The sequence below is a fragment of the Nuphar pumila genome, chromosome 11 (assembly GCF_984573655.1).
Source record: "Nuphar pumila chromosome 11, dmNupPumi1.hap1.1, whole genome shotgun sequence".
Taxonomy (NCBI): domain Eukaryota; kingdom Viridiplantae; phylum Streptophyta; class Magnoliopsida; order Nymphaeales; family Nymphaeaceae; genus Nuphar; species Nuphar pumila.
Genome location: NC_143259.1, coordinates 96,803,558 through 96,823,562, shown reverse-complemented (window position 1 = coordinate 96,823,562; position 20,005 = coordinate 96,803,558). Strand labels below are relative to the sequence as shown.

Below are 20,005 nucleotides of genomic sequence, written 5' to 3'. Positions count from 1 at the left end.
TTATCTTCATCCCAAGTATTATATTTTCCTGTTTTATCATTAGGTTCAGATTCCAATAGAATATGCTTTCTACGATGTCTAGACACAGACATCATAAAAGTCCTGGACCACCTTGCATAGTTAGTTTCATTTAATTTCACAGAAGAACCATAGGAGAAGAGATTGGCAAGGGCTTTATATTCTCCAATAGCTTCAGTTTTATAATCAGATTTTGGAGCATCACCCATAATGAATAACACGAGCTAAGGAGCCACAACCACTGACACTGTTGCAGTAGATGTCCACGTGCACAAAAAAAAAAAAACTTGTCACAGTTAGTAACAGGCCTGCTCCATAATGACCCAATCCACTATAGTGATTTGCCTTCACCACAACACCTAGATCTGTGGGCAGATCTGAACATACAATCAGATCCAAAGAAATATGCAGATCTACGACTATAAGAGTTCCCCTTTTTTTTTTCAGACAGCCAAAAAATTTTTTTGGCTATATAGAATTTCAATCTTCACAGCAGTCGGAACAAACGATCAGAGCTAAAAGAATATGCAGATCCAAAACAAAACGACGATATAAGCTTCACAACTCCAAAATAAAATGACAATATAGAGTTTTAATCTTCACAGCAGCCTGAACTAACGATTAGATCCAAAGGAATATTTGGGTCTACGATCACGACAACAACAGCAAAACAAACAAACTGAGTCACGACAAATCTGGTCGTCACCCACACCCACGACAAAAAAAAACATAGATGCACCAAAATCGTCACCCACTTCACTACACCATTACTGCACAATACCTGTATCCACCAGATTTGGTCGACCGAACCCCATACTTTCACCTCGACATTTAGATCTGATTACAGTGAGTCTTGACTTTTGTCAGACTGCAGATCTGTTATCAGATCTATACCACTTGATTCCCCCCCAAATTTTTTTTTGAACACACCTTAGGTATGGTCCCCTTCACGCGATCTGGTACCTTTCACGCAAGCTTTTGTGCAGACCCTAAAGTCACGCCTCTTCACGCGATATGGTACCCTTCACGCACGCTTTGTCACAGATCCAGAAGTCACGGCCCCAAAGGTCGATGTCTTTGATACCATGTAGAAAAGAAAAGAAGATAGAGAAGGACGTCTTATTTTTTCATATTAGGTCTAATCTCTACTTGTTTAAATAGAGATCAGCCATAAGAAAGAAATTACATATGGGTCCCTCATTATTTGGAGAATACCAAAAACAGACTTAAGTAAAACTTTAATAAGAAAAGCATTAAGAGGTCGACTTATTTTAATAGAAACCAGTACCCTTTAGGCACTCTGTGATGGGGGCCATGAGGGTGCTAAAGTTTCTCACGAAACGTCGGTAAAAAGTATCTAACCCATGAAAACTGAGGATCTCTCCTATAGTCTTTGGGGTAGGCCAATCGACAATCGCACGAACTTTTTGCGGGATCTGCCTTAACTCCATCAGATGACACAATAAAACCTAAGAACACGACACTAGACGTCATAAACTCACACTTTTTTGCATTGACATACATGTTCTCTCTCCTCAAAATTTCTAAGACCTGACGCAGGTGACTCAAGTGATCAGACAAAGACGAACTATAAATCAAAATATCATCAAAATAGACAATGGCAAACTTTCCTATACACGGACGCAACACTTGGGTCATCATGTTCATGAAAGTACTTGGGGCATTGGATAACCCAAACGGCATGACTAACCACTCATACAACCCATCACATGTCTTGAATGCTGTTTTTCACTCATCCCCCTCCCGTATACGAATCTGGTGGTACCCGCTTTTTAAATCGATTTTGGAGAAAATGGAGGCACCATATAACATATCAAACATATCATCCAAACGGGGGATGGGAAAACGGTATTTGACCATGATGCGATTGATCGCACGACTATCAACACACATACGCATGGACCCATGTTTCTTAGGAGTGAGCAGGGCGGGTACTGCACAAGGGCTAACACTCTCGCGAATAAAACCCTTTTTCAGTAACTCCTCAACCTGCCTCAATAACTCAGCATCCTCGGAAGGGTTCATGCGATAGGCAGGTAGGTCGGGGAGACTCGATCCCGGCACAAAATCAATGGCGTGTTGGACTACCCTCGTCGAAGGTAATCCATCAGGCAGGTCATCTGGCATAATGTCGCGAAACTCCTCTATAAGAGGGGCAACGTCCGCAGGAATGGTCTCAGACGAGCTCATCAACGGCTTTGCCACCAGGGCATAACAATAGCCATCTTCCTGACAATGGTTCAAGAAAGGCCAGTACGAGAGGCCCGTGAGCCTAGGAACCCGCTCAGGCTTATCCACGGTAGGAAAATCGGTCTCCTTGATAGGGAGAAGGACAATCTTATTGTTAGATTTATATCTGTATTGGATATGGATCCGATTTCAGGATCCATATCCGAACAGATCCAAACGAATGTGGCATACTTGTAATTTCTGTGTTGTTTTATTATAAATACATACAGCAAAGAGGGTATCGATATCACGTACCCTATTTTCCCATTCAGCATCCTTTTTCTCTTTCTCTCTCCCTCTTCTCTCTTCTCTTCTCCCTAATTTGTATTTTCAGGTTGAAGGCAGATCTCCAAGGCTTGAAGGTGCAGATTCTAACATGGTATCAGAGCATCCGTGATCGATCTTTTCCCTGTATTCACGCCTGTCACGATAGAGCAAGTCCTCTTCACGATCGAACGAGTATTCTGCAGGATCAAGCGAGCCTTCACGCCTGTCGCGATCGAGCAGCGAGTCTTCACGCCTGTTGCGATCGAGCGAGCATTCTTCAGCCTCTCAGCCACGATTGATCACGATTAAACCTCACTCCACCGAGCCACGACTGATCACGATCAGATAGTCTTCACGCCTGTCAATCAGACCTCGCTGGTTCGCTGGTTTTTCTTCTTTGCAGCTGCCAATCAGATCTCATTTCACCGAGCAACATCACGATCAAACCTCGTTCCACCGAGCATCTGTGGACACGCAGTCAAGTATTTTTACCTGTCAATGACTGCTGAGCATTGATTATCTCACTCCAGTTGAGCATTAGCAGTCGAGCATCCTTGCCTGTCCACGTCTGCTGAGTATTGAACTTCTCATTTTTTTTTAGCCGAGTATTTTTTTTTTTTAAGGGCAATATTATATCAGCATCATAATGTCTACCCTCTCTTCGAGTTTTCTTTCCCAACTCATTTCCCAAAAGTTAACCCATTCCAACTATTTGACGTGGAAACGTCAGATAGTCCCTTTCATTAAGAGCCATTGTCTGTATGGTCACATTGATGGCTCCACCCTAGTCCCGCCTGAATTCATCTTGGGTGAAACAAAGGAGGCTACCAGTTCAGGGACCGCTACAGATAATATCCCTAACCCAGCATATGCTGTATGGATGGCACATGACCAGGCTTTAGTGGCTTATATTACTTCTACTCTCTCTGAAGAAGTACTTGCAGGCATTGATGATGATATCTCGGCTTTCCAACTATGGAATACACTTGCAAAGACATACTCTCAAGTTTCAGAAGCTAGATATCTTCAATTGAAGCGTCAATTTCAAAGTATCAATAGAGGCTCTAGATCTGTACTTGAGTATCTTTATGAAATTAAAAATGTAAGCGATCAACTTGCTGTTATAGGTCATCCTATTTCAGACAAGGATAAAGTCCAGCAGGCCCTTAGTGGTCTAGGGTCAGAGTTTGATATATTTTGCACTGCCCTAGAGGTTCTCCCTGTCTTACCCTCTTTTGAAGACTTAAAGGCAAAACTGATTCAGCATGAGGCTAGTAGAGTTCACAGGCATGATGCTTCTATTCCTACTTCGGCTAGTATTTTAGTCACCTCTACACATGGTACGTCAGGGCAGCGTGCACACATCTTGGGTCATACATCTGGACAAGGAAAGGGTATTCTCCCTACTCCTCAGGGCAGCACTCATGTTAACTTGCCGAAGCGCATCCCTACATGTTTTTATTGCAACAAGAGAGGACATGTTAAATCTGAATGTTGGCACAATCCTCAGAACAAATCTAAGGGAGGTCGACGTGATCACAGGCCAAACCCCTCTGCCATTCCTAGATCGTCTTCCTCCTCCTTCACACCTGATGCTCAACAACTCTTAATGACGGCGATTTCTAATCTGAATCTCAAGCAAAACAATGATGGTGTCTGGTATGTGGACTCCGGTGCTGCCGCTCATGTGACTGATGATGCAGGTAAACTATCTAGTGTTTCTCCATACTTAGCAAGAGGTTCTGTAGTTACAGGTGACGGCACCCATCACAAAATCACTCACATTGGAAATGCACATGTGTCTTTGCCAAATACTTCTCTTCCTTTACAAAATGTTTTAGTTGTTCCTAATGTTAAGAAAAACATCATTTCAGTATCTAAACTCATTGATGACTCTTCCACATCAGTTGAATTCACTCCTTCCTCTGTTTTTGTCAAGGACCCTCTCACCAAGACAATATTCGCTGAAGGAATTCGTGAAGGCAACATGTACGTCCTCAAGGAAGCTCCTCCAGTGTCCAAGTCCAGTCCGCTTGTTTCTCCTTCAGTTGATCCGAATGAAGTCAATTTGACTCAAGTTGATATGCCGACCATTTGGCATAATCGATTAGGCCATTGTAGTCATTCTTTTATTGCCAGTCTTGTTAATAATGGATTGTTACACAAATCCAGTTTGAAATCTGTTAGTGAGTCAGGCATGTGCTCAAGTTGTCAACTCTGTAAGAGTCATGCTCTTCCTTTTAATTCCATAAATAAAAGAGCTTCTAAATTGTTTGAAACGATATACTCCGATGTTTGGGGACCAGCTCCTGTCTCATCTCCTTCTGGCAGTAGATACTATGTCATTTTCGTTGATTCCTTTTCTCGCTATACATGGATACATTTCATAAAACACAAATCTGAAGTGTTTCATCTATTTACCCAATTTCATGCCCTCATCCAAAATAAATTTTCATCCAACATAGTGCATTTTCAATGTGATGGTGGTGGTGAATATTTATCATCTGAATTTACCGAATACTTGCTGAATCATGGCATCACTAGACAGATATCCTGTCCACACACACCACAGCAAAATGGCATTGCAGAACGCAAGCACCGACACATTGTAGAGACTGCCTTAAGCATGCTTCATGACACTGATCTCTCTATGACTCTATGGACTGAGGCATTTCACACAGCTGTTTATGTTATAAATCGACTGCCTCTAGCTCTTCTCGCTGGGAAATCTCCTTTCTTTCTTTTGAATAATGAGCATCCTAAATATGATGAGCTTCGGGTTTTTGGATGCATTTGCTATGTTCATGTTGATTCCAGCATCCGGAACAAATTTCAGACACGAGCTATAATGTGTCAGTTTGTGGGTTATGCGGATCATTATCGAGGCTATAGATGCTATAATCCCCTTACAGGTCGTATACATGTTTCAAGACATGTCGTTTTTGATGAACTCAGATTGCAATTTCATACTTCATCCAAGGCCGTTCATGATTCAGCATCTAGACTATATGATCCATGGCTGTGTTCAAATATCTTAAGTGGTGGAATTCAACCGACTATTTTTCCAGTTTCTTCTGACAGTACTCACATTGAAGCAGATATGTCTGATGCCCAGATGGATAGTACTCATAATGAAGCAGACATGTCTGATGCTCAGATGGATGATCCTCCTTTAGACAGGTTCTCTGGCTTGGTTTATTCTCGTCGCACTCCTGCCCCTACCATTGACTCTGCCATTGTTCCTTCTCATTCACGAAGGTCCACTCGAGCAAGACATCCCGTGGATAGATGGATAAGCTATGACTCTTTCACTTTGGATTTTCAACTTTTTATGACCAGTTTGCATAAACAGACTGAACCAAAGTGTTATTCTCAGGCCTCTCACAATTCCCGTTGGATTGAAGCCATGAATGAAGAAATGGAAGCCTTGAATGAATGTCAAACATGGGAAGTCGTTCCTCGACCAAAGGATAAGAATATTGTTGGATCCAAATGGGTTTATAAAATCAAATATAAACCAGATGGAAGTATTGATAGGTATAAAGCTCGTCTTGTAGCCAGAGGTTTCACTCAACAACATGGGGAAGATTATGATGAGACTTTCAGCCCTGTTGTTAAGATGAGTACAATCCGGGTTATTCTCTCTCTTGCAGTTACTTTTGGATGGTCATTACATCAACTTGATGTCAAAAATGCTTTTCTTCATGGTTTTCTCAAAGAGGATGTTTACATGGAACAGCCACCAGGATATGCTACTAGTGATCCTAATTTATGGGTGTGCAAGTTGCACAAGTCATTATATGGGTTAAAACAGGCTTCTCGTTCATGGTTTGAAAGGTTCTCTCTTCACATTCAAGAAGCTGGTTTTCAGAAGAGCGCCCTTGACCATTCTCTTTTTATCTATCACAAAGGAGGGATCACTACTTGGTTATTGATATATGTGGACGACATTATTCTCACGGGTAATACTTCTTCTCATATTGTCCAGATCAAAGAAGTGTTAGAACAACATTTCAAAATGAAAGACCTTGGGGACCTCAGATATTTTTTGGGGGTTGAATTAGACAGGACTAAGGATTCCCTTACCCTCTCTCAGCACAAATATGCCCTTGATATTCTTACATCCTCTGGTATGACTGATTGTAAGCCCACTAACACACCCAGTGTTTTGCATACAAAGTTGAACGTTTCAGATGGCAGTCCTTCATATCCTGTTCCTACTTTTTATCGCAGTATTGTTGGGAAACTTCAATATTTAACATTCACTCGTCCCGACATTGTATATGCCGTCAATCAGGTTTCCCAGTTTATGAATGCTCCCACAGATGCTCATATGGAAGCTGTCAAGCGTATCTTACGTTACCTCAAGGGGACCATTGGCGATGGACTTACTTATAAACGCGTCTCTCCTACTGTGGATGGCCATATTATCTCTACATACACTGATGCTGATTGGGGAAGCGATCTTGATGAACGCCGCTCTGTTTCTGGCTATTGTGTTTTTCTTAATTCTAATCTTGTGTGTTGGAGTAGTCGCAGACAACGCGCCATTGCCAAATCCAGCACAGAAGCTGAATATAGGGCCATGGCTGCTGGCACAGCCGATGCTACTTGGCTTCGTCATCTTCTTGGGGAATTGTCTCTTCCTATTGCTCAGTCTAACATGCTTGTTGACAACCAAAGTGCCATCAAAATCTCATTCAATCCCATCCTTCACAGTCGTACCAAACACATTGAGATTGATCAACATTTCATCCGTCAGAAAATAGAAGATGAGGAAATCTCCCCTGCGTATATACATACTTCTGAACAAGTTGCTGATCTTTTCACCAAAGGACTTACTGGATCACAGTTTTGGTATTTGAAGAACAAGTTGGGCATGATGAAATATCATGCACAACTTGAGGGGGGATGTTAGATTTATATCTGTATTGGATATGGATCCGATTTCAGGATCCATATCCGAACAGATCCAAACGAATGTGGCATACTTGTAATTTCTGTGTTGTTTTATTATAAATACATACAGCAAAGAGGGTATCGATATCACGTACCCTATTTTCCCATTCAGCATCCTTTTTCTCTTTCTCTCTCCCTCTTCTCTCTTCTCTTCTCCCTAATTTGTATTTTCAGGTTGAAGGCAGATCTCCAAGGCTTGAAGGTGCAGATTCTAACACTTATGACCCTTAAAAAGGAAAGAATATGTGTTCTTGTGCCCATCGTGAATGGTTTTGCGATCAAACTGCCAAGGATGACCCAAAAGAATGTGACACGCATTCATGGGGGCTAAATCACACCATACTTCGTCGTGGTAATGCTCCCCCATAGAGAATCAAACTAAACAACGTTGGGTGATGGGAACCTCGTTCCCTTTTTTAAACCACGCCATCTTGTATGGTTGGGACAATTTCTCGGTGTTTAGGTTCAAGGTAGATACAACGCCCTCAGACTCCATATTTTCACAAGCACCGGTGTCGATAATAACGTCACACGCGTAACCCTCACAGTTGCACCTAGTTCTAAAAATGTTGTTCCACAACCATTTCGCAAGGGTCGACTCGCGGGGTGCGGTTAGAACTGACGGATGGACAATAAATTTTCGACGTTGCCGTCGAACTCTACGATTTCTCTCTCATCCTCATCCTCGACCAAAGACTCACTCTCACTCTCGGATGCTGACAATACCTTCAACAAGATGGGTGTTCTTGCTCACAGTGGGACACTTAGATGCGACATGTCCTAACTCCTGACACCTAAAACAACGAATGGTCGACTCACTAGGTTTGGCTTTAGACCGGGTATGGAAGGCTGGTCCTGACTGGTCAGGTTTGCTAAGGTCTGCTCTAGGCTTTGAGTCCTCCTTTCTAGGGGAGCTTGCTCCCCTAGTTGGGAAACTCGACTTAGGTCGACTGGATGGTTCACTACGGGAGGTCCTATATTCTTGCCTCCTTTTCAGCTTTTCCTCGACATTCATGGCATAACTGCTTGCCTGATCTAATGTCTCGACAGTGATACAACTAAAATCATTAGAGATAGCAGGACGGAGACCAGAAATGTACCTCGTGACCTGCTGGCGGGCGGTTTCCTCGATCTGCACACGCAGGGAAAGACGATGGAACTCAACAGTGTATTCCGCCACAGTTCGGGTGCCTTGACGCAGAGTCAGGTACTCCTTGCAGGCTCTCTCAGCGTGATCTGAAGGCACGAATTTTGACTGCATCAATCTCTGTATCTCCTCCCACGACTGTACGCGCTCGAGTCCCTGCCGCTCTCTCGACCGCTGCAACTCCACCCACTATGTTTGTGCTAAGCCTCTCAGCCGAGTAGACGCTAGGGAGACACGACGGTGCTCAGCGACTATGTGGTAGTGGAAAATGAACTGCACGACATAAGACCAGTCGAAGAACTGCTCCTTATCGAACCGCCCCGCAAACTCCGGAAGATCCAACTTCACCCCATAAGTGGAGGGGTGCTCTGGTGCTCTCTGCTGACGAGCCTCCACCATTCTTGCAGGATACTCGTTCCAGAAAACGTTGTCGTCCCATACTGCTTTATCGCCCTCTGTGCGGTACTACTCGCCTGGATGCTGGTGCTGACGAACTCCACCTATGGGTGGTTAGCGCTCAGGTTGCGCCGGTCCAAGTTGAATCTGCCGCGGCCTGGCTAGCCCGCGGGTGGGGGCCATCTGTGGCTGGCGCTGTTGCATCGGGATGTAAGGGGGTCCTACTAAAGGTGGACGGGTTTGTTGGGTCTCGGGCTCTACGTGAGTAGAAACGGAGTAAAACGGGTTGGGGTTATGACAAGGGTGTTGGACCTGGGTTTGGATCAGTAATGGATTAGTGGATTGGTTCGGGTATCTGGTTGGGTTGGTATAGGACTGAGATGATTCGCCCGACTGGATATGGATCGGGCCTAATCCAAAACTATTCGTCGAACCCAGATTTGGATAGGTTGGATCGGAAATTGAGCTGTGGGGGTAAGAGGCGTGGTTTGAACTCAATCCACGATCCATATGATTATGGGTCTGGTTTTGACCCAGCTCAAAATCAAACGGGAGCTCCGCTCTGGTCCGATACAAGTTTGGGTCGATATAGGATTCATTTTGGGGTTCAAAATTAACGGGTTGAGTCGGATTCGTAGGAAACTGCGAACCGAACCCAACTGGGTAGGCTGGGTAGGAGGGTGTGAGATCCAGACCCACTCTCGAGAACCCAAAGGGTGGTCCTTGATAACCGGGTCCGGACCCAATTAACATAGGGTCTTGACCAGACCCTGAGAGGTCAGGCCCAGTCCAAACAAAATCAGCCCACCTAACCTGCGGGTGGGTTGCGACATTACCCATGCGCGCAGGTGCTGGGAAGGTCGACAGACCCTCCTCAGCCTGGGCTAAGTCTGGCGCGTCGGCTGCCTGACCCAGTGGCACGGTCGGGCCACGCGGGCCGTGCCCGCCCTGCAGCCCCTGCTGCGTGGGTCGGTGCCAGGCAGGCGCACCCAAACTGCGGTTGGGGAGCCCCTCTTTAGTCTGGTCCGACATCATGCTCAGGCCACGCGTGCCGTGCCCGACCTGCAGCCCCTGCTGCGTGGGTCGGTGCCAGGCAGGCGCACCCAAATTTCCACTGGGACCCCCCTCTTCCCCCAACCGAGTGGTTACCTCACCACAGGGCATCATCGGTACCTCGGGGTGGGGCGACACGAGGTCGGCGTACCTGCGCAACTCCCTCCCTGCGTTTTATGGTGGTGCGGCAGTCTGAACAGTTGGTTAGGCTGGATTGTCAGCCACCGCTTCAACGAGGACGCTAGCGCTCCCGCCCCTAATCGGATCCATTTGCTGTGTAGAAGAAGTAGGTATCGCCGCCGGTGATTCGATCCTCGCAACCCTATTTTCGACCCCATCAAGTCGTCGTGATATTCCGGCCACGTCCCGGCTGATACGCAACACGTTCTCTTGCATCTTTGTCATCATTTCCATCATTCGCAGCATCGGATCTGCGTTGTCGGCATCCTCCTGCTCGATTACCGTCGCCGGATCGCCCCTCACCTCCGAAACCATCTTGCGAAACGAGGGGAAAGGCGCTGGCTTTGATACCACTCTGATACAGTGGTGATGCTGGCAGCGTGACACCAGTCGACTGATTGTAATGACCCAACTTTTAAGGTCGAACGATGCCCAGAAATGGAGAGGAATACCCACTGGTAATCAGTGGGCCTGTTTTCTTTTATTCGCAATAATGGATTCAATAAACAAAAAGACAGTAGGCTGAATGACAAAGTTACGTAAACAAATGCAATAACGAATAAAACAATGGGTAAAGGCAAAGAAAAGGAAACTGCTGAACAATATGGCTGCTGCCAGAGAAAATCTGTAATCCCCCTCACAAAACCCTAGGAGAGGGTTTTTAAAGACTGTTGCTGGACCCGGGTCGCGGGTCCAGCCTTGGACCCAAATCGCAATCCGGGTTGGCTTCAATCGACTGCTGACTCTGTGATGTTCGAACTGGACCACGCCTGGAGTAAGTGCGCAGGGGTACATCCCTGCGTCGTGGCTACGTACCTGCGATGGGATCGGACACGTGGGTCCGATCGTCTGCCCTTTGTGGTGGATCGGGTGGCACGATGGATCCAATCGGGTCCTGCCCTGCATCAGATCATTAAGAAAGAAGTTACTCTTGTATTCGATGATCATATAAAAAGAAAAAGAAAAAAAACCTGTACTTCTTATCATTGGCTGCATGGCATGTATGAAAGTGGATAAATTAGTTGTCCTATTGAAGCAAGTGTTAATGATCATGGAGCTATCAGGGTAAAGCTTCCAACTTTCTGCTTATCACATGGTTTTAGTCTGATGTGGAAGATGGTGTTCTGCTTGGCTTAGAAGATGATAGGATGGCTATTGCTATACCATTTACGGTATCTGTACCTTTAGTAGGAACTTAGCATAATTCCAATTTCCAACATAAATCAGGTGGAATCACAGTCTGTCACATGGATATAGATGATGATATGGGCAACACAACCATTTTTATGAAGTTTTCAGTATGACTTATATATACGGTGATACAAAACAACAGTCAAAATGGAGTATCTTAGTGACATAGCACATAGAATGTCTCATAAATTGACTACTCACGATCGATTGCAATTTGTTGCATGGTTAACTTCCATGTTCGTGTGCTATCACAAGGTTTTTCCTTGTTATTAGGTTTCAAGAATCTAACTCCTTTCTGTAGATGCTAGTTCAAGAACCTGGAGAAGCCATATCTTGGAACTCCTGGGATTGATTCCAACTATTTGCTATTAGCTTCTGTTTTTGTTTTTCTGACCCCAAAATCTGAGCTTCATTTCTCTCTTTTAAAACAAACATGATTCGTCTTCCCTTAACATTTAACAGTTGTGTTTTGGTTCCAGCTTGTTTACATGACCTTCTATTTTCCACCCTATCTGTTTATGTTGTGGTTCCTGAACAGAAAGTTATGATATTATTTGATTAAGGCAACTATCTATATTAATCGTCCCTCATTCTGATTTTTAGGTGGCTACAACCTATCTCCGCCTTCACATTAATGGAGCAGTTGTTGGTGAAAAGCAGCTGTCTCACCCTTCAGCGAATGACCCTGTTTGGAAACTTGCAAACAAAACATTGACTGGTAATGATGGAGGGGATGACAAGTTCCATGGCTATGTTCATCATGTTCATATCTTTAATCTGCCATGTGTCACTGATGACTTTATGAAGGTAATCTAGTGGAATCAAACACTGGTTTTTATTGGACGAACTTGAAATTCTGTATCCTCATGCACTATGGATTTTTTTTTGACATGTTTCTTAAGTTCATTTCCTGCTGGCAGAACCCACCATTGGTGTTATCGCTTGATGGTTCATCGTGTCTTTCTGAAAACAATGAGGTTGTGGAAGGTGGGGATGGTGTTTGGAGTGTTGTTGGTGGTAAGGTTAGAGAAATATTTTCATTTGCTTTAGAGACAAGGGTTTGGTTCTACAATATGGTAGGACATTTTGGAATTCAGAAGTGTATTTTTGAGATTTGTCCCTGGACTTTGAGTCTCTTTTCCTTTAATTGGCATATTTCTTCTAAGTTCTAATTGATAGTATTTGCTGTGAAAAGTTCTATACACGTTATGTAGCTTCTTCTGAGGTTACTGTACCACTGAAAAGCTGTGAAATCATGCTCTCTCCCTCTCTCACATACACATTTTCAAAGTTGTCGACATTCACATTCACCTTTTCGAAAAAGGAAGCATTCACATCACATGCACAAAATGTTTCGTATTCAAACACATGGTATCCCTTGAAAAGGAATTCATTTTATAATTACTGATCTCTTACTGTTATCCAGGCCTCCTGCCGCAGGAACTTTGCCCTTGATGTTATCTTGTTAGATGCTCTTGGACGTTCTTCACACAAGGAAATCGAGGTTATTTTCTCTTGTCAGTGATTCTCAATTTGGGTTATATCTGGATTGACTGCTGCTTCTAGGTTGCTGTACTTTTATTACTGTATTTCTTTATGTTTCCAGGTTATAGCTTCACTTGTATATGCGGATAATGGATTACCTGTTGAGAAATCAAAAGATGATGCTGAAGCTCCTCTTTTGACGACATTTGATGGAGTTGAATTCCCTTCTACCGATAGACCTATCAAACTTCTGCATGGGCGTGCATCCTTTAAGCTAAAAATATCTCAGGTACTTTTAACAGCTAGTCAATGAAACCTTCCTAATTTTTTTAAAAAGGTGCTGGTTTCTCTTTCAGTATCTTATCATTCATTATGAAGCTTGAAATCTCATCTTTGATGTTTTGCTTTCCGCATGCAGCTTTCCTCCAAATGTGAAAACAGACTATTCCGTGTTCGTTTTGAATCACCAAATGAGCGAAGATATCCTTTCTTTGAAGTGTACTCTCGTCCAATTCGTTGTGTTTCGAGAAATCGTAATACTCGTGCATCATCTGTGTGGAGAAAGTCAAATCCATCTACACATCTGCTTGATGCACCTCAATCACCAGGGGCTGATGAGGACTCTAATGAAGCTCAACAAGATGGAGATGAACACTTTCCATTGTCAAGTTTTCAAGGGTCTGTGAACAGTCCTTCTCTAAAACGTGTCAAAGTAGGACATTGGAAGATTGCTTGGAGGTTCGGCACAAACAATGGTCTAGATCATCTTCTCTGTGAAGAAGGCAATGTCTGTAACATAGATTCAAATGATGTATGCCGAGTTGTTCATGTTTAACACAGTACTGTTATCTTTTCAACTTTTCAGTTGACCTGTTTTTGTTTTTTGGAGTAAGATGCCACTAAAGTTTTTATGGACTAATGTAGGATGGTACTGCATCTAAAGCAAACCGTGAAGCAAGAGTTGTAAAGCATGGAATAGATGATATTCCATATGGTTGTGAAAACATTCAAACCAAAAAATCTGCTTTCGGCAGGACAGTGAGTCAATTAACAGACTTGGCCATTTTCAAGTATTGCCTTGAGGGTATAACTGAACGTGCAGCTTTTCTCAAGGAAGTTGTAACTTCTGCAAGTGAACAAGATTTTGCTGACTTTGCTGCTCAGGTTTCCATGTATACAGGTTGCTCTCATAACAGGTACTTCATCAAACTCTAATTGATGCATATGCATTTGATGCATGTTGAATATGTTTAGCCATGGATTGTGTGCAGTTATATTGACCTCTTGGAAGTTGTGTAATTTCTGAAAGCATGTATTGTTGGATACGATCTGATGTCTCTGTTTGTTATTTGTGATTCAAAGATACCAAATATTGATTGCAAAATGCTTGATCCAAGAAGGGAACCAAATGTGGAGCTTGCTTTCCCAGAAGGATCACCATGTTTTTTGGAGAAATGCAATACGTGAAATTGAAAGGCAGTTTGCGAAGGTTTCTCAGTCTGTCAACAGGACCCTGTCCATGGAGGTTGCTTTGATATATCTGGTGTTTGGTTGCTTGAGAATGTTTCATTACTTGATTTTTATTTTTTTAATAATATCAGTTTGTGTTTTTATTCTCTCAGGACAAGGAATATTTGAAAAGGATAGCTGGATGCTCTGACACCATTAGTCGTGAAAGTTTTGACAGACTGTGGCAATGGTTATATCCTGTAGCTTTGACTTTATCGAAACGTCAGTTGCATGCAGCATGGGAATGTACATCACCGAAGTGGGTTGAAGGGATGATTACTCGAGAAGAAGCAGAATCTTCTCTTAGAGGTCCTCAAGGAGTTGAAAAGCCTGGGACATTCTTACTTCGGTTTGCTGCTTCCAGAATCTGGCCTCATCCAGATGCTGGCAGCTTGGTTGTTAGCTATGTTGGCCCTGATTCCATGCTTCATCATAGATTGGTTTTTCTTGATGACAGGTATGCACTATTGTTTGTTTCCTTCTCTTGATCTTTTCATCGCTGTTACAAAATTAGTAGTTTATTGAACCTAAGGAAGAAGCCTTGCGTCATTATTCCTCTATTAAATGATCATCAGCATCATAAAGGTTGCATATAGTATGTCTCATAGTTATTTACAAGGCACAAGTACTTGAGAAACAATTGGCAGTATGACTTGTTAAGGCCTTTTTTCTGTTAGTTTACTTGTCTTTTACACATTGTTTGCAGATAGTCTGCTAAAAGACTTGAAATTATATACGTCTGTTAAATGCATCTTTGGTTCCCTCATGTTGTGGGGTTTGTAAATAATTAATGTGTTAATTCATGTAATTTTTTATGAAGAAAATCTTTGGTTCCTTTACACTGTTTATAGCTGTTCAATCATGCTCTCTCTCTCTCTCTCTCTCTCTCTCTCTCTCTCTCTCTCTCTCTCTTCTATATATACATCTATGGTACCCGGACACTCCATTTTGCCCTCCATACCCGTGTCGACATGCGTTGACACCCGGACACGCCATTTTACCCTCCGTACATACAAGTTTGTATTTAATTTATAATTTATAATTATATTTTCAGTATATAATATATATTTAGATTATATTCAGTTTATTTTGTATATATATATTTAGGCCCGCTTTACTATATGGTACGGAATGTTGGGCTGCCAAGAGACATCATATTCAAAAAATGAGTGTAGCTGAGATGCGTATGCTGAGATGGATGTGTGGAAATACAATAAAAGATAAGATTCAGAACGAGGAGATACGTAAGAAGGTAGGCGTTGTACCCATTGAAAATAAGATGAGAGAGAATCGTTTACGGTGGTTTGGACATATTCGGCGAAGGCCTAATGATGCTCCAGTTAGAAGGATGGAGAAATGAGAAAATATATTAGTTAAAAGAGGTCGGGGTAGGCCTAGGAAGACATGGATGGAGGTGATAGGAAAGGATATGAATGCTTTGAACCTCACCGAGGACATGACATTGGATAAAAATGATTGGAGGAGAAGGATTCATGTGGAAGACCCAGAATGATTTTCTTTTTTGGTTCATATCGCCGACCCCAATTGTTTTGGGATGAAGGCGTAGCTGTTGTTGTTGTTTTTTGTTGTTATTTTGTATATATATATATATATATATATATATATATATATATATATATATATATATATATATAGTCGTGTCCCCGTACCCACATGTTTTGGAATTGCCATGTCGTACCCTCCGTAACCCGTACCCAGGTGACATAGATATACATATATTAACTAGAAATATGTGAACTGGAGTGTGAACTAGGCATTTCTGATTTCTGATGCGTTTTTTGCAGATCCGACCCTGCAGATGTGTTGGACACAGTCCATTTGCTAGGAATCAACTGTTGGATCATGTACTTTCAACGAAAAATACAGTTTTTGGTTGCTTATATATTTATGAAAATTCTGAGCCATTGATTTTCAAACCTTAAATGATCCTGCTTATGCGTCTTAATTGGATGATCCAAGAGCCGGTTCCTATAAAACCAATCTTGTAGATCACATCTGTACAGTGAAATTTAAGAAAAAGAACAAAAAAAACCCATGAAAATCTTGGTTCATACTCCAGTTCACATAATTCCAGATAACATATATATATATATATATATATATATATATATATATATATATATATATATATATGATAAAAATTGGATGGGGCAAAAGCTTTTAGAGGATGAAACTTTTAAGAATGGGACTTAAATAGGACACATAGATTGTCCGGAAATAAAGACATGAATGATTCTGGTGGGATTCTGGTCTGTGACTTTAAATAGGAATAGAGAAGTGGGACTTATGAAGCAACCCTGTCTAGGTGAGTAAAGACATGATGACGATGATGATAGTCATGTGTGCATACGTGCAGTCATGCACACACAAACACAAACTATGATGGTACTGTAACACATGTTATCATGTTACATTTCCTGGTGTTGGTAGATTCAGTTGCAAAAAGCTCAATGAAGCCCTTGAGATGTGTTTGCATATGAATTTGTGGTAGGGTTGATCATAGTTGATAAGTTGCATGAATCATTTCTGAAGGTGAAAGGGAAAATAAATCAATGGCCTACATTGCTTTGAGATAATCAGGGAAATGATTAATTGAATTATCACATGGGGCTCGACTCTGGATGCTAAATAGGCCATGCTGCACATATCCCAAGGGTATCTCTAGCCTCTAGCTGTGGATAATTGGATATATGTAAAACAAAAGGAATGTATTTTAGTTCAACACCATAACAGACATTCTATTCAAACACATGGACAGAGTACAAGGAGTTCATCATGCAGATGATGGTGGAGTTCTATGACATGGTTGTTGCTGAGGAACTCAGCAGATCATATCCCATCTTTATCCCTAACGAATTAGGAGTATCGGATATCTCTAGGTTTTCTCCCATTTCTTTGCTCAATTGTGCTTTCAAGAGCATCACTGAAACCTTGGCAAGTGTAGTATTTAACTATTTATCCTTCACCTATTTGTGAATTTGGTATTCTTCAATATACAATACAACAAAAGAGAAAGGGAGAAAAAGGAAGAAGAAGAGAGAGGAACACCTTGTGAGCCAAAGTGAAAGAGCTGTCGTTTAGGTGCTCCATGGTCTTATTTATGGAAGGTTTCTTTTGGACTTCATGTCCAAGTTACCTTTGCATCTACCTATACAGCCTTAACTCATCCTTTAGCTACCTTTGCATCCCCTTATACAACATTAACTTATCCTTTATCTACCTTTACACATTACAAAACAAATATCAAGTGATACATGAATTACACTCTTGTCATGGTTGGGACATCCCAGAAGTCAAATGACATTAATGCCCAGGGTTACCATAGGACATGGGGAAGTGCGCTTCTCCGAAGCGCGAAATGTGGCACTTCCGAAATGTGGCGCTTCCGAAACGTGCTGGGAAGCGCCAAAAAAAAAACTGGAAAGCTCGCTTCCCTTCTTTTTTCATTTTTTTGTGTTTTTATTTTTATTTTTCTTTCTTTTTTCGCTTTCCCCTTGCTTCCCCGTCGCTTCCTAGGTCACTTCCGGTTCGCTTCCTAAGTCGCTTCCTAGGTCGATTTCGAGATGATTCATGGTTCGCTTCTAAGTCGTCCCATGCTTCCCGCTTCTTAAAATTTTGAAAGTGCCTCGCTTCCGCTTCCCCAACTGGCAACTCTGGTAGTACCCTTATCAAATGTCAAAACTTACAAAAATGCTCTTGATGGGGCATAATGACTAAAATACCCTGGTCGGCCTAATACTATTATCCTTCAATACAAAGGCCTTTTATTTTGGGAAGAAAATTTAGGGATGTGGGATCGCTGCAAATAAAGCAATTTTATAATTGAGGAAGGTAAGATTCCAGCTATTGTATTCAAAGTTGATCTTGAAAAGGCTTGTGACTTGGTTTGTTGGGAGTTTCTAGCCTTTTGCATGGATGAAATGTTTTTTTTTTGGGGGTGGGGGGGCGTGGTGCGGGGTTTGTGGGCCAAGTGGATTTGAGGTATCCTTGCTTCAGCCCTATCTGTGTAGCTATGAATGTCAAATCTAGAGTTCCTCTTTTCATGTCAAGAGGATTGAGACATGAACATCTTCTCTTCCACTTATTGTTTAATCAGCCCAGGAAGGGTTTGAGCAAGTCAATGGAGAACAACCTCTCTAATTGGGTTGCTAAACCTGATATTCCAGCCTCAACATTCATTCAGTTTGCTGATGACATCCTTCTCTTTGGGATGACATATCTAGTGCAAATGTGGGATATAACAAAGCTTATTCTCAAGATATTTTCTTTGGCATCCAGCTTGTGAGGAAATGTGAAATGTTGTTATTTAACTCAAAAAGCTACTAAAGGAAGAAGCAATGTGCATCTTTGGTTGTCAATTGGGAAATATGTAGGAATGCATTTGACAAAGTACATTTGAGGGGTGCCCAATGGGCTGCCGTGAAGGATTGCTTAAGCAGACAACTCCGATCATGATTAACACGGGGACGGTGATGTTCATGAAGCAAGCACTAGTAAGTCTTCCATCTTACCTTCTCTCTGTATTCTTTATCTCAACGAAGGTGTCACAGTGGCTAAAGAAGCTATTTCTTCTTACATGTGGAAGTGTTTGGAAAGCCATCATGGAGTACATTTGGAATCATGGATGCAGATGCCTTTTACTAATGGAATTAGCTCGTTGTGGGATTAGAATGGTTTTGAGCATTAATATAGACCCACTTCTTATGGAAGTGCTGGTGGAGGTTATGTCTGGAGCAGAATGCATAGATATCCCTAATTGAAGATAAATTTCCCCTGAGGGGGTAGCCATGGAATTGGAATTTCAAACATACTGGAAGTTGGCCTCTGGTATTTGGAAGGGCTGGTTGTGAGTACTTGCACATTTTAGAAGTGGCATAAGTTGGAAGCTGGGAAACAGCAGGAAGTTCGATTCTGGCATGACCTGTGTCATCAGTGGCGTTTATATGTGACCAGTGGCTTCAGCTCTCCTTCAGCGGCTTTTTTATTGCCAGATATTGCGCTTATTTGCTAAAAATAGTGTTTCATATGACGTTGGTTCTTTAATTTCACCTGGAGGTAAGAAACGTGAAGTCGGTTGGATGTGGTGACACATGGTGAGACTAATGATTTTACCTTCTGGCCCCAAAAGGATCACGCTGAATCAGCAATTCACATATATTTGGGGTCTCTTTTCATTCCCATTTCAATTGACAATCGATGCCTCGTCTCCTTGTTTTGTAAATATTCATTTGCTTCAGTTATTCCCTTCCTATTTCAGGAAATCAAAGAATCGTAGGCCGGATAACTTTGTGAGAAGTGGGGTTTGCTCAGATTGCATGGTGACTATAATCACCGTATTTTCTCAAGGCGTTTAGTGAACTTTTTGCCTTAACAAAATGGAAACAAGTTACAAAAGAAGGTGTTACTCATAGTTGATTTTTATTTGTAAATGGCAAGTATATGGAAAGTGTGCTCATGGTTTATCACTTGATATCATTTCTTCCATGGGTTGTATTTATTACTGATATCTTCTCTTGCCCTCTGTGCTAA

At 42.2% G+C, this 20,005-nt stretch overlaps 1 protein-coding gene across 1 annotated transcript in view; it reads left to right on the top strand.

Annotated features, from left to right (window-relative positions):
- Nucleotides 1-20,005, top strand: part of LOC149822563 (SH2 domain-containing protein A-like) — a 37,146-nt gene that overhangs the window by 15,649 nt on the left and 1,492 nt on the right. Inside the window, exons 3-10 of the mRNA XM_089980304.1 lie at nt 12,065-12,268; nt 12,382-12,483; nt 12,888-12,965; nt 13,068-13,235; nt 13,365-13,757; nt 13,871-14,142; nt 14,309-14,471; nt 14,569-14,912. Coding sequence (XP_089836430.1) covers nt 12,065-12,268; nt 12,382-12,483; nt 12,888-12,965; nt 13,068-13,235; nt 13,365-13,757; nt 13,871-14,142; nt 14,309-14,471; nt 14,569-14,912 — 1,724 coding nt within the window. The remainder of the gene's footprint in view (nt 1-12,064; nt 12,269-12,381; nt 12,484-12,887; nt 12,966-13,067; nt 13,236-13,364; nt 13,758-13,870; nt 14,143-14,308; nt 14,472-14,568; nt 14,913-20,005) is intronic.